This window comes from Rhinoderma darwinii, chromosome 6 (assembly GCF_050947455.1).
Source record: "Rhinoderma darwinii isolate aRhiDar2 chromosome 6, aRhiDar2.hap1, whole genome shotgun sequence".
NCBI classification, from domain to species: Eukaryota; Metazoa; Chordata; class Amphibia; order Anura; family Rhinodermatidae; genus Rhinoderma; species Rhinoderma darwinii.
The window spans coordinates 116398429-116411950 of record NC_134692.1 but is presented as its reverse complement, the minus strand read 5'-3'; the positions used below and the strand labels follow the sequence as shown (position 1 = coordinate 116411950).

Below are 13522 nucleotides of genomic sequence, written 5' to 3'. Positions count from 1 at the left end.
TGCCTGGCAAAGCAGTTAAATCTTTGCCAAAATGCAGCGCTGGGCATGAATTATGGAATGTTATACATCCCCCTTCACTAAGCTTCTGTAAGATAGGATCCGAAGTAGGGGTTCCCCAGGAATGAAAACTTGTCAGGTGTTCCCCCATGTTGGATTGCAGAAAGTTGCTGGTTATTGAAAACGCAATTGGCGGATTCAGACCATTGGGACTCACATTAATCTACCATTGTGGATTAGTGATAAATATTTGATAGTGGAAAAACTGTTAAAATGTACAAAAGAACAAACATTTTAATAAAAAAACAGAAACAACCTTACTCTTTCAACGAGGGAGGATCATTCTTGGACCAAGAGAAGGTGGCGTTTCTCATGTCAATACACCCATCGGCTAAGAGAGAAAAACATTTACAGTCTGCTCCGTGCCTATTTTGTAAATTCACATTTTCATGAACCTTTACCTAGAGAAATGTTTATAAGAAAAGTACCCCCTACTCAAATCAATGGCATTAAAGTACCCACTAGTACGATCACACAATGTGCTACATGTTAAAAGCAAAAGTATGAGAACAGTGCGAGTAGTCCCTAGAGATGTGGCATGTACTACAAGTTGAGAACCTAGAACCAAGACTCTGGGCAAAAACAAACCGACAGCTTTTGCCTTACCGACCCCTCTATTTATACTAACCTAAATGGCACCAATCTCCATATACCCTTCCATTTTCTTGTAGACTTCTCCTGAATTCTGCTCCTACTAGCTCCAGATAGAAGGTGGTCATAGGCCAGCTGAGGACCTGCACAGCTAGTAACTCTCTTTGCGCAGAAAACTGTGTCTACAGCTCCTATGCTTATATATACTTATACTACACTTATCCGTGCCTATGGTAGTAAACTACAAACAAGCCCTCTGTAGTCTGATTCTGGAGTCATACTCCCTACCATATATTCCTTAACAATTAAACTAAAGACTACATAGGGTTTGTTTGTAGTCTGGAACCATAGAGACACATACACTATATGGACAAAAGTATTGGGACAACTACACATTTTATCTACAGTACAGGAGCTTTTAGGACATCCCATTCTAAATCCAAAGGCATTTATACGAAGTTGATCCCCCCCCCCCCCCCCTTGCAGCTAAAACGGCTTCCACTCTTCTGGGAAGGCTTTCTACAAGATGAGCGTCTGTGGGAATTTTTTCCCATTCATCCAGAAGTGAGGTCAGATACGGATATTCAACTTGAGGGCCTGGATCGTAATCTCCGTTCTAGTTCATCCCAAAGGTGTTGGATGGGGTTGAGGTCAGGGATCTGTGCGGGCCAGTCATGTTCTTCCACACCACACTCACCCAACCATGTCTTTATGAATCTTGCTTTGTGCACTGGGGGACAGTCATGCTGGAACAGAAAAGAGACGAATGCCAAACGGTTCCCAAAAAGTTGGTAGCATACAATGGTCCAAAATGTCTTGGTATGCTGAAGAATCAAAATTTCTCTTCTCTGGATTCCATGCAGCTGCTCGGCCGTGGAAACCCATGAAGCTCCCAGGGAACAATTTTTGTGCGAATGTTAAATGACAGAGGAAGATTGGAACTCAGCAGTTATTGAGTAAGCAGGGGGTTGGTGACTTTTATGCACTATGCACCTCAGCAGTTGGCGACCCCGCTCTGTAACTTTACGTAGTCTGCCATTTGATGTCCGAGTTGCTGTGGTTCCTAAACGCTTCCACTTTATAATAATATCACTCACAGTTGATTTTTTAATCAACAAGGGTTTTTTACAGCCGTTTTTCTATTGAGTCAATTAGGCCTTTTTTCTTTTCTTTTTTTTACGCGGCCGCGTAAAAAATGCCCCGTGGGAACGCCGTTTTTCCCATTGAAATCAATAGGCAAATGTTTGTAGGCGTTCAGCTCCTACATTTTTAGCCGTTTTTCGGGGCGTTTACGGCTCAAAAAACAGCTGAAAATGGCCCGTGTGAAAATACCCTAAGAGGTGTGTCCCAATACGTTTATCCATACAGTGTAGGTCTGAATAGGAGCCAAGACAGAAAATTGTAGGAGATTTTCTTAATCAAGACTATTGGTATATTGCGTAATTATTTTTTGATGCACTGGAGAAATATATATATATATATATATATATATAACTAAGGTGTAAATACAAATTGAACACATTTTGTAAGAAAGTTCTGTAATTGAAACCAAGTGCGATAATTAGGGGAAAATAAAAATATCCGTCAAAGAGAAACACTCACAACTTCTCTGAGGCTCTCTGATGATACTCTCTGGTTCTAGCTCCTCATGTGATAGGAATAATCGAAGACGCTTCAATGATACACTTGTCTGTGGAAAGAGGAACATCATATTATAGATATTACATTGTTCCTCTAAAGGCAGCTCTGTCAGATACCCTGCGATACCTGATCGGAGGGCAGCATAGAAAGAGCGGGAGACCTGGAACTTGAAAATATAGTCTTCCATAATTTGATTCAGTAGTTTCATGTAAAAAGCCTGCGAGTCCTGTCTCCTCCGCCCACACACAGTGATTGACAGCTTTTCCTGAAGAAGTGTGTATATAAGATCTGCTGTCAATCACTGCATGTAAATCGGAGGGAAGCAGGATTCACTAGCTTTCTCGAGAAGAATATATCAGAGCTCAGCGACTCCCCGTCTATACGATGTTGCCCTCAGATAGGGTAGCACAGGAGATCGGACAGAGCCGCTTTAAAATTAAAAAAAAAGATATGAGGTTGAAGACGCTTTAAACAGTATATCAGAAATGTGCATTATGAATAAAGCTGGAAAGGACTTCATGATCCGCACAATTTTATGGTTGTTAACAATATGGTACTAAATAAAACAACGGTAACCGACTGATGGAAATATGCCACATTAGTCAGAACACTAAAGGTGGGTTTACACAGACAGATACGTGCCCATAACAATCGCCGATAATTACAGATCGGCGTTCGTTTAAAGGCCCTTTACACGGGTCAATATAAAACTGTATGGGCACAGCTGATTAATAAGATCGTTCGGTCCCCATATAGTTTACATAATATCGGCAGCACATCCCCTGCTTATACGGGGAGATGCGACGCCGACGATTTTCAGGGCAGCATAAAAGATTAAATCAGCCGATGAACGAGCGTTTGTTGGCTGATCGCTGCTATGTTCACATGGGGCAATGATCGGGAACAATCGTTTGCCTGATCCCTGGCCCGTGTAAATCAGTCAACTGCGCTATTGATTCCGTCAAAACAACGGAACCCCTTCACAACGGTGACAAACGTAAACCATTAACACAGTTTCCGTCACCATTGAGATCAATGGTGATGCAAATGGAAGCTAAGGTTTCCGTTTGCCTTTCCGTTGAGCGGTTAACCAGACGGAAACCTCCGACGGAATGGCAACGCTGATGTGAACAGGGCCTTGAACACTTTTCTCTTTCTTACACCACCTACAGGATGGATTAGTTGACCCAGTTTTGTGTGCCAAATGTTTGGTTCACATTAGCGTATTTTAAAGACATGCCCTTTTTTCTTAACATTTTTGAAAAGTTTCTAGTGAGGTGCTTCTTTTTGGCATAAATTTGTAATACATTTGTCTAAACGGATTTGTGGCAGAAAAAAAAAAGGCGCAACTTAAAAACCAGAATTCTGGGGCAACAACAATTGTAGAGACAAGTGAGCAATAATATCTAGATCTTACCTGAACCATGCTGCTAATAACCATAGGTAGCATGTTTAATGGGAATCGCAGGATATTAAATAAAGCCAAAGACACAAAAGCCTTTTCAGCATCTAGAACATTGTTTTTATCAATAAGAACATAAACAGCAAAAGTTGACAGAGCAACCTAGAAGGAAGGGAAAAAAAATGTTACTTTATTTAGGACGTTACAATCAGCTGCTTAGAACATTAAACAATGTGTTTCTAATCCCTCTTCACTATACGCAGGATGGAAAATATAAAACTCGAGAAGCACCATCAAAGGAAATCAGCCCCCGACCTTTACGACATGGAGGTTAGCGGCTCATTCACTGTAGCTAGGCACCGATATTGTAATGTCCCCCACATGTGACCGACAGACAACTCCATCAATAACCATTATGAAAAGCCTAAGAAAAAAAAAGTCAAATACTATCCTATATCTAAAAATACCATATTTTATTAAAGGACATATCAAACTGCCTATACATTGTATAAAAAAAAGATTTATAAAGAGGACTCCAGTACAAAAAAATAAATAAATCACACTTAGGTTAACAAAGGCTCCTATTAATCATACCCATATCTGCAGTATTTTACAATAATGTCCTAGATTACATTAAAAAAAAAAAAAAACAAACAGGAAGGGCTCAAAAACATGTTCTATAAACCGCTCTAAAGAAGCGATCCACGTGAAACCGCTAACACTATTACCAGTTAGACAAGCTGACCACCTATAATCATGGGTAAGGCACATCATCTTCACTTACGGACTTTATGAACGTTCAGTTCTGGGCATAGATTTTATTACTATTTTTTGCCGATGGTTGACATTTACCTGATAGAAAGCACGGTTCATGGAAAGCATTTTTGTGCTGTTCCGGATTTTTTTTATCCATGATATTTACTAAATCATTGTGATATTAATATTGCCTATATGAATACGACTTCTAAATGCCTTTGTAAAAGAAGCCCTCCCATGAAGATGCTATACATGTACATGCCGTTTATTTGCTCACGAGGGTCTAGTTTTCTTAACGCAGCCTACGTTCAGCTCCCCCGCGCGGTCACGTGACCTCTAATCTGACTTGCCGATTTGCACAAGGTCTTATGTGCGGACCAGAAGTCAGTTTCTCTATGCAAGTATGAGACTCACATTCTTAGAGTCTTACATAGAGAAACGGACTTCCGGTCCACACATAAGACGCGGTTTGAATCTGCCAGTCAGTTTACAGATCACGTGACCGTGTGGGGGACCCAAACGGAGCCTGTGAATTGAATAGATGTTCGATGAGCAAATAAATAGCATATACATATACAAGATGCCCATTACAAACGGGCAAAGCAATGAAAATTTCCATGGGGGGGGGGGGGGGGGGGTTCTTATACCGAACAGTGTGATTTATGTACCGGAGTCCTCTTCGTAAATCTGTTTTTAAACAATGTATTGTCAGCTTGATATGCAAGTTAATAAAATATTGTATTTTTAGATCTAGGATAGTATTTGCGGAGTTTTACACATAGATTCAGAGCAGGCTGTTGAGCATGATCCGGAGTGCACATTTAGACATCCCTGTCTCCCGTCTCTGCTCTGTTCCGCCTGTCTTCACTCATCCCTACACTAAAGTAAACACGAACCCGGCCCAAGTGTATTTTCCATTTACGATGTTCCACTTATAAACACCTGTGAATGGAACAATACATATTTTATCCTAACGTGGGCATAATATATTTGCTTCACCAGAAGAGCAACTGTTATTTTCAGCTTTAGGGGAGAAGGGGGACAAGAGGAGCACGCCGCTCATAGCCACGCTCAATATCTGTCCTACCATAAAAAGAGAAAGACTGCGGAGGAGGATTATTATGTGCAATGTGATCAGCGAAGATTTATTACAAGTGGTACAGTCAATTGTGCAGCTACATATTTGAAGGGAGGATTCCCATCATGGCGTATCCACAGGATATGCCATAAAAGTCTGATAGATGCCGGTCCCAGTTCTGGGACCCACACCTACTTCAAGAACGGGGATCCCCCACACCTACTTCAAGAACTGGGATCCCCCACACCTACTTCAAGAACTGGGATCCCCCACACCTACTTCAAGAACGGGGATCCCCCACACCTACTTCAAGAACGGGGATCCCCCACACCTACTTCAAGAACGGGGATCCCCGACCCCACCCCCAGAGCTTAGAGCCGCATCTATCAAACATTTATGGCAAGTCCTGTGGATAAGCCACAAATATCTAAAAAGGAACAACCCTTTAATTCATGGAAATCTGGTGGTTATGGATTATAGTCCATTTCCAGTGGACTGTAATCCCAAACTTTGCCTAAATTTTTTTTCTTACATTTTTATGCGGGACACCTAGGGATTTCGTATTATTTCAAAATTGGAGCGGACATGCTTTTAATTTTGTAATTGTCCTGTGCATAGAGATGCCAAATACGTGTACATTGTCTAATGTAGGACGTCGATACTCAATATTGTTTGTAAATTTTAGTACACAAAAACAGATACAGCCGAGGTACAACAGGCAGAAATTCATTGAATGTTTGATATGAACTTATTAATGCCTGAGCACCTGATACCCATGCAAAATGTAATTGTGTCACGCAGGATATCGAATACGTGTGTGTGTGTGTGTGTGTGTGTGTGTGTGTGTGTGTGTGTGCGCGCTCAGAGAGGTGTACACTGTTTAAGAGCATAGGGGCTGTTATTTATTGAATTTTTTTTTCTTGTTTTATTTACAATATTTATTTTTTCACTTATTCGTGTTATGGTTTTCTAATGAGCTATTACAGAAACAATATTTGTGTGTCTTTCGGCAGAATAGCTCAGCAGAGCATATTTTAATGATATATTTATTAAATAAATAAAAAAAAAAGCCACTGTACAGTGCCGCCACCTATTGACTTGGTCGTATGGGCAATGATGCAGCAAGGAAGCCAGGCTTATCACATAGCAAACTGTCTTGTCATTCCGGATTGATCTGGTCTATGGCATTGCTCTTGGCCAGGTACCAATTCTGCCTGTGAACTACGTTTAGGAAGGGATTTAGGCGAATTTAAAAAAAGACACGCGTATCCTTATAGGTGGACATTCATGTTTAGACCATAGATGTCCTCAGTTTTAGGTTGATCTTCTCACATTTAGTACGTTACATGACCTGCAGGACATGTGTTCTACAACTTTAGATCTTAGTATGGAATATATAAATATGATCATAAAGATTTTACAGATATGAAAAGTTACTTCCACCCAAGCAACGCTGATCAGCTACCAAACAGCCGGTGATTGGTTCTTTTCAACCCACCAGGAAAGGGGCACAGACCCAGGTGAAGGTCCCTACAGCGGAGAGGTAAGCAGATTTCTTCAGTACTTTCAGCTCCTCCTGTCGGATTCCTAGCACCTTTTCCTTAAAGGCTAGTTCCCAGGCGTATAGCTTCAGAACTTTGATGCCATTTAGGATTTCATTCATAAGCTTAATTCTGTTGTCTTTGCACTTCATCTGGACCACCTGGAGACAAAATACATGAACAGATCCAGGAAACCGAAACAAAATATATCTGTAGCAACCACTAGAGGGAGGCAAAGGTCATGGAAAAAAAAAATCTAGATCGAACAGAGCAGGGAACAATAGATGTACAACAGTAAGGAGAGATATTACTTTCACCACCGCCATTACTTTGACATAAGTTGCGTTTTTGAACTATCTACCACACAAGACTTTAAGCCTTAGGCCACATGCACATGATGCATATTCGGTGCAGATTTCCCTGCTGCAAATCCGCAGCGTAATACAGGACCAACAAAGTTATTTAAATTTCAAGTAATCTCATCTACAGCTTGCAGGATTTTTCGGCACCAAAATGGACATGCATTTCAGAATTTAAAATTTGCAGCATGTCAATTACATGTTTATTTAAAAAAATTAAAATAAACACAAAATTTGCAGCATAAATCTGCATTTGTTTCCGCATCAAAATGTAAAAACCACAACTGAAAACCCATAAACAAAAAAACCCACAATATAGAGTGAAGATTTTACCTGCTTTATCTGTGGATTTGATGCAGATTTTCAGCATCAAATTAGGCAATGTGTGCATGTAGCCTAAGGCTTCATGCACACAACCGTGCCCGTAATCACGGGCACGGCCGGCCGAGGCCAGCCAGACGTTTTTACGAGACATGCTCCCGTTCTAGAGCAAAGGAGCACGGTCCGCAAAATAAAAAAAAATAGGACATGTCCTATTTTTTTCGGCGGGTTTCTACGGCAAGGTGTCCGTCGGCCATAGAAATGAATGGGCCCGTAATTATGGACCGTAATTGCGGGCGATTTTACGGTCGTGTGCTTGGAGGCTTAGACATAACGAAAGAATACTCAATTAGACTGCCGATCGTGAAAACTGCCACTCACCTGATATTTCTTGGTCTTCACTGCAATTACTGCATTCACAGGCACCAGAAGAATCATAACTGCGACCCCTGCCAGCACAGAGGGACCAAGGATCTGAAATAAGAGGATTAAGATTTAACAAGTGCCTATAATGGACATCCATGACCAGTTTACAAGACCACAACATAAAAACAACACATTCAGCGCATAGCCATTTTTCATATATGGATGTATTTGGCACTGGATATCTGCATACGGATTCTGACTTAATAGCAAAATTGCTACATAAGAATTCTCGCAGAAGCGAGCTAGCGCAGGACCGTCTTAAAGGGTCTATTGTTCCTCTCAATGTGCCTGGTTAAAGAGACTCTGTCACCACATTATAAGTGCCCTGTCTCCTACATAAGGAGATCGGCGCTATAATGTAGATGACAGCAGTGCTTTTTATGTAAAAAAACGATCTATTTTTACCACTATGAGCGATTTCAGCTTTATGCTAATGAGTTTCTCAATGGACAACTGGGCGTGTTTTACTATTGACCAAGTGGGTGTTGTACAGAGAAGTGTATGACGCTGACCAATCAGCATCATGCACTTCTCTCCATTCATTTACACAGCGCATAGGGATCCTTTTAGATCCTTATGTGCTGTCTTATATGAACACATTAATTATACTGAAGTGTTTAGACAGTGAATAGACATTCCACGGGATGTCTATTCAAAATCTCTGCACTTCGTTACTGTGTCTGGTAGTTACAGCAGTTGCACGGGTGATTAAAAAGCTGCCATATGTTGGAAGTGCTGTCTCCTCGTCTATTCGGTCTATCTGATATTGGGGACCGTGGATCCGGTCCTATTGAGGCGTGCACCCACTTGTGGTCCAGTGCTGTGGTAATTTTCTGCTTTTAATTTAAAAGGTGGGAAAAGGAAAGGAGTCAGATTCGGGAAGGTTATACGCCTGTCTTAAAAGAGGTGTTTTCAGATCACGTTTTAAACTGTGGATGTTGGGAATTAATCTCATTGTCCAGGGAAGAACCTTCCAGAGGACTGGTGCAGCATGAGAAAAATCTTGGAGATGGGAGTGGGAGGATTTTAATCTAAGGTCGTTGGCAGAATGTAGAGTGCGGGTAGAGTGGTAGACAGATGAGCGTGGACATGTAAGGATACACTGATTAGCTGCCTCCGGGCACTGGACGTCCACGCCAGAAGCAGATGGCTCCGGTCACGGAATATTGGCCAAGCTGCAGTACGGCCGCTATGCAGTGTATGACCCCAAATGCTTCCGGCTCTTTACGCTGCATACTGTGCAATGACATCCGGTGCCCGCAGGCAGCCGGAGCAGCTGATCGGTGCGGGTTCCGGGTGTCGGATGCATACGGATGACCTAATCGGTGGATAGGTTATCAGTTGTCCGTTGGTGGAAAACCCCTTTAAAAAAGCAATTTTACTTCCATTTATAAATTAAAATATGTATATTTCAGATGTAAAACGACATATCTGTTCTAGTCCATGTGAAGGCACAACCTTTGCTACAGTGGTTTCAATTTGACAGCTGGTCTTAAACCATCAAGGTGGAAAAAAAATAAAACAATAAACCACACGATTGATTACTTACTTGCCACAGTAAATACAGAGCCAATATAACTTGAAGTGGAGCCGACCAAATCATGTTGATATAGGTTGCCAAATCCATAAACCTTTGTGCATCTACAGACATCAAGTTAACAATTTCACCAATAGTCGATGTGCGACGTGCTGCATTACTGATCACTAGAGCCTAAAAAGGTTAAGAGTCCAGTCAATTCAGCAGCAAAATATAAAACACTGGCGAATAAACAAGATCATTAGGATTTGGGTCATCAAGTTAGAGCAGAAAACATAAGATAACTTGCTAACATTAAGGCCTCATGCACACGACCGTAGCCATGTGCACGCCCGTGATTTTCGGGTCGGCCGCCAGCGGACTGTGAGCCGCAAGCCGCCTGCAAATCGCTGGCAATGCACATGGCCGCGGCCATTATTTTCAATGAGCCCGGACCATGCACAGGCCGTAAAAACTATGGTCGTGTACATGGCCCCATAGAAATGAATGGGGCCGCAATTCTCCCATGGATTTTCGGGGGAATTGCAGCCGCAAAATCACGTTCGTGTGCATGGGGCCTTATTGTGAAAGCTAAAAATGTTCGAGTGAATAAAGGGGTTTTCGGGATATAAAATTAACGGCCTATCCTTAGTATATGCCTTTAGACGGTGCTTTCGCATTGCGTAAATGCTGCAGAGTTTACAGTAGCAACAAAGTGGATGAGATTTAGCAAAACTCAGTCACATGCTGCAAAAAATTAAAATAAAACAGAAAAAAGTTGTGTGGAAAGTGTTCTGCGGTGCAACGGTCAATTCTGCCGCATGTGAATTTATGCTGTGGAGATGCTGTATATTTGGCCCTTTGACCAAACTAACTGCAGCAAAACTCATCTATTGCAGAATTTGTTCCACATTGAAGTCGAAGTTTCTGCAGTGGAAACGCAGTACAGACCGCAGGTGCACATTATAGTTTGCTATAAACAATGCTTGACACTAAATCCGCAGGTAAAACCACAATGGTCTCGCAGCGATATGCGCAGCAAAAAGGCACTATATGCTGCAGATTTCTGTTACAGATTTATCTTTTTTTAGATTCCGCTGCAGATTTTCTGTTGCATAAATTCTGCAGCCGATCCGGTGTGTGGTAACATACAATACAAGTCTGGCTCGTTGAGGGTAAGGCCTCATGCACACGACCGTAAAAACTCCCGTTATTACGGGTCGTAATCACGACCCGTAATAACGGGCTCATAGACTTCTATTGGCGACGGGTGCCTTCCCGTTTTCTCACGGGAAGGTGCCCGTTCCGTTAAAAAAGATAGAACATGTCCTATTACTGGCCGTAATAACGGCACGGACAGTCCATAGAAGTCTATGGAGCTCTCGTAATAACGGGTGGCTACATGTGTTCACCCGTCATTACGGCAGCGTTGCTAAGCGACGTCAGTAAATAGTCACTGTCCAGGGAGCTGAAAGAGTTAACTGATCGGCAGTAACTCTTTCAGCACCCTGGACAGTGACTACCGATCAGTATAAACCTGTAAAAAATAAAAATAAAAGACGTTCATACTTACCGGCAACTTCCTGCTTCCTCCAGTCCGGTCTCCCGCCCGTTGCCTTGGTGACGCGTCCCTCTCGACATCCGGCCCGACGTCCTGGATGACGTTACAGGCCATGTGATCGCTGCAGCCAATCACAGGTCAATCACAGGCTGCAGCGGTCACATGGACTGCCGCGTCATCCAGGGATGTCGGGCTGGATGTGAAGAGAGGGACGCGTCACCAAGACAACGGCCGGGTAAGTATGAATTTCTTTAACTTTTATTACAGAAAAGGCTGTCCCTTCTCTCTATCCTGCACTGATAGAGAGAAGGGGCTGCCGATTAGTGCAGTGCTATTTTGCCGCCAAAAACGTGCTCGTAAATACGGGTGGAATACGTGTGACACCGGACCCATATTTACGAGCACGGGTTCGTAAATACTGGTGCAAAACGGGTGGAATACGTGTGACACCGGACCCGTATTTACGCCAGTATTTACGGGTGGGAAAAAATACGGTCGTGTGCATGAGGCCTAAGTGATTAGTCAGGTACTGAAGTGAAGGGACCCCAGGAATTCACCAAGAGTCGCTGATGGTCTGGGGGTCAAACGTTATGATCACACATCAATGGCCTATCCTAAAAATAGGCAATCAGTGTTAAAATGGGGTGTAAAGCTGGCTATGATGAGACAACCACTTTAAATCCTGGAAAAGCCCTTTAAATTACAGTTCCTTAATATAACGGAGTTAGTACAGCAAAAAGGTGAGGGGATGGCGGCGCTCCTCCGAGACTATTATGAGGTGGTGAAGTGTAGATTGCCGGCTGTCACCCACTGCAGTCCCCTGGTGCTAAATCCTTAGTACCTGGGACAAGGTAAGAGTCAGAAGGTGAGGAGAAAAAATGCCGTGGTAATTACAGGTATCGGCGCCAGGCCTAAGAGGATCAGGAACGGAGTCAAGTGAATAGGATCTAGGAGATCTTTTATTGAGAAGACGACGCGTTTCTGGACCGGACTGGCGGCACTCCTCCGAGACTATCCGCAGCCAGATACTGACCTGACGAAGGGACCAGTCCGGTCCAGAAACACGTCGTCTTCTCAATAAAAGATCTCCTAGATCCCATTCACTTGACTCCGTCCTGATCCTCTTCAGCCTGGCGCCGATACCCGTAATTACACTGCATTTTTTCTCCTCACCTTCTGACTCTTAATATAACTTTATCAGACTTTGTGGCTGCCCATCAGTAGAACATAAGCTATTCTCAAACAACTGTAAAATGCAGTGTATTGTCTACTGGCGGGAGAACTGAACTCCATGAACAATCAGAAAACACTGCAAACTAACAAAGAAGGGAAAAAAAAAAAAAAAGTTGTCAAAATTAATAATAACGATGAAGACCTACTTTGCGATAGACAAGACCAATTATGGCAGTTTTCAATCTCATTCCCGTAACGAAGCAGATATGAAAATACTTGTGTAAGAGGAGCGTTTGAAGACAGGCGCAGATGAACAACAACGCGGTGTACAAGTATCCCTGCCAGTTTGGAGCATTTTTATCACCAACAAACTTAATAAGCAACCTGGAAAAAGTACAAGAGAGCAGAAATTCAATAATGAACAAGAAATTAAAGCCATGCTACAGATGGAAATAAAACACAAACAGTGCAGTATTAACCCCCTGCCGCCATTTTTTTGTGTTTTCATTTTTTCCTACGTACAGTCCAAAAGCCATAACTTTTTTATTTTTTCATCGAACTAGCCATAGGAGGGGTTGTTTTGTTTTTTTTTGCAGAAGGAGTTGTAATTTTTCACAGCACCATTTATTGTACTGGGGGAAAAAAAAAAAAAAGGAAAGAGGTTCCTCCATAACTCTAAGTTTTGTTTTTACGGTTTTCATGGCGCGTTGCGAGTCAATATAATTGTATATGTTTTACTACTTTTACAAATCAAAAACGAGATTGTTAAATAACAAAATATACCCATAACTTATTTTTTTTCCTTTTCCAACGATTCAGCTGTGTGAGGCCTAGTTTTTTTTTGTGAGTTGTAGTTTACATTGGTACTACTTTGAGGTACACGCAACTTTTGTGGGAGACAAGGTGACCAAAAAAAAACAGCAATTCTGGTGTTTTTACATTTTTTTTATGCCGTTCACCATGCGGGTTAAATGCTATATTGTAATAGTTTGGACTTTTACGGACGTGGCAAGACCAGTTATGTTTTTGTTTTCCATTTTTTTTTTTTAAGGGGACAGATGGGAAGGGTTTTTTGTTTTTTTTTACTTTTAGTTTATTAG

General features: G+C 42.0%; 1 protein-coding gene across 2 annotated transcripts in view; it reads right to left on the bottom strand.

Moving 5' to 3' along the window:
• LOC142655687 (multidrug resistance-associated protein 1-like) overlaps positions 1-13522 on the bottom strand; it is a 108641-nt gene that overhangs the window by 45412 nt on the left and 49707 nt on the right. For both annotated transcript variants that reach the window (XM_075830159.1, XM_075830160.1), the window contains exons 9-15: positions 12629-12806; positions 9722-9883; positions 8128-8220; positions 7024-7227; positions 3707-3853; positions 2251-2338; positions 319-388 (exon numbers count right to left, since the gene is read on the bottom strand). In XM_075830159.1, the coding sequence (XP_075686274.1) occupies positions 319-388; positions 2251-2338; positions 3707-3853; positions 7024-7227; positions 8128-8220; positions 9722-9883; positions 12629-12806 (942 nt within the window). The remainder of the gene's footprint in view (positions 1-318; positions 389-2250; positions 2339-3706; positions 3854-7023; positions 7228-8127; positions 8221-9721; positions 9884-12628; positions 12807-13522) is intronic.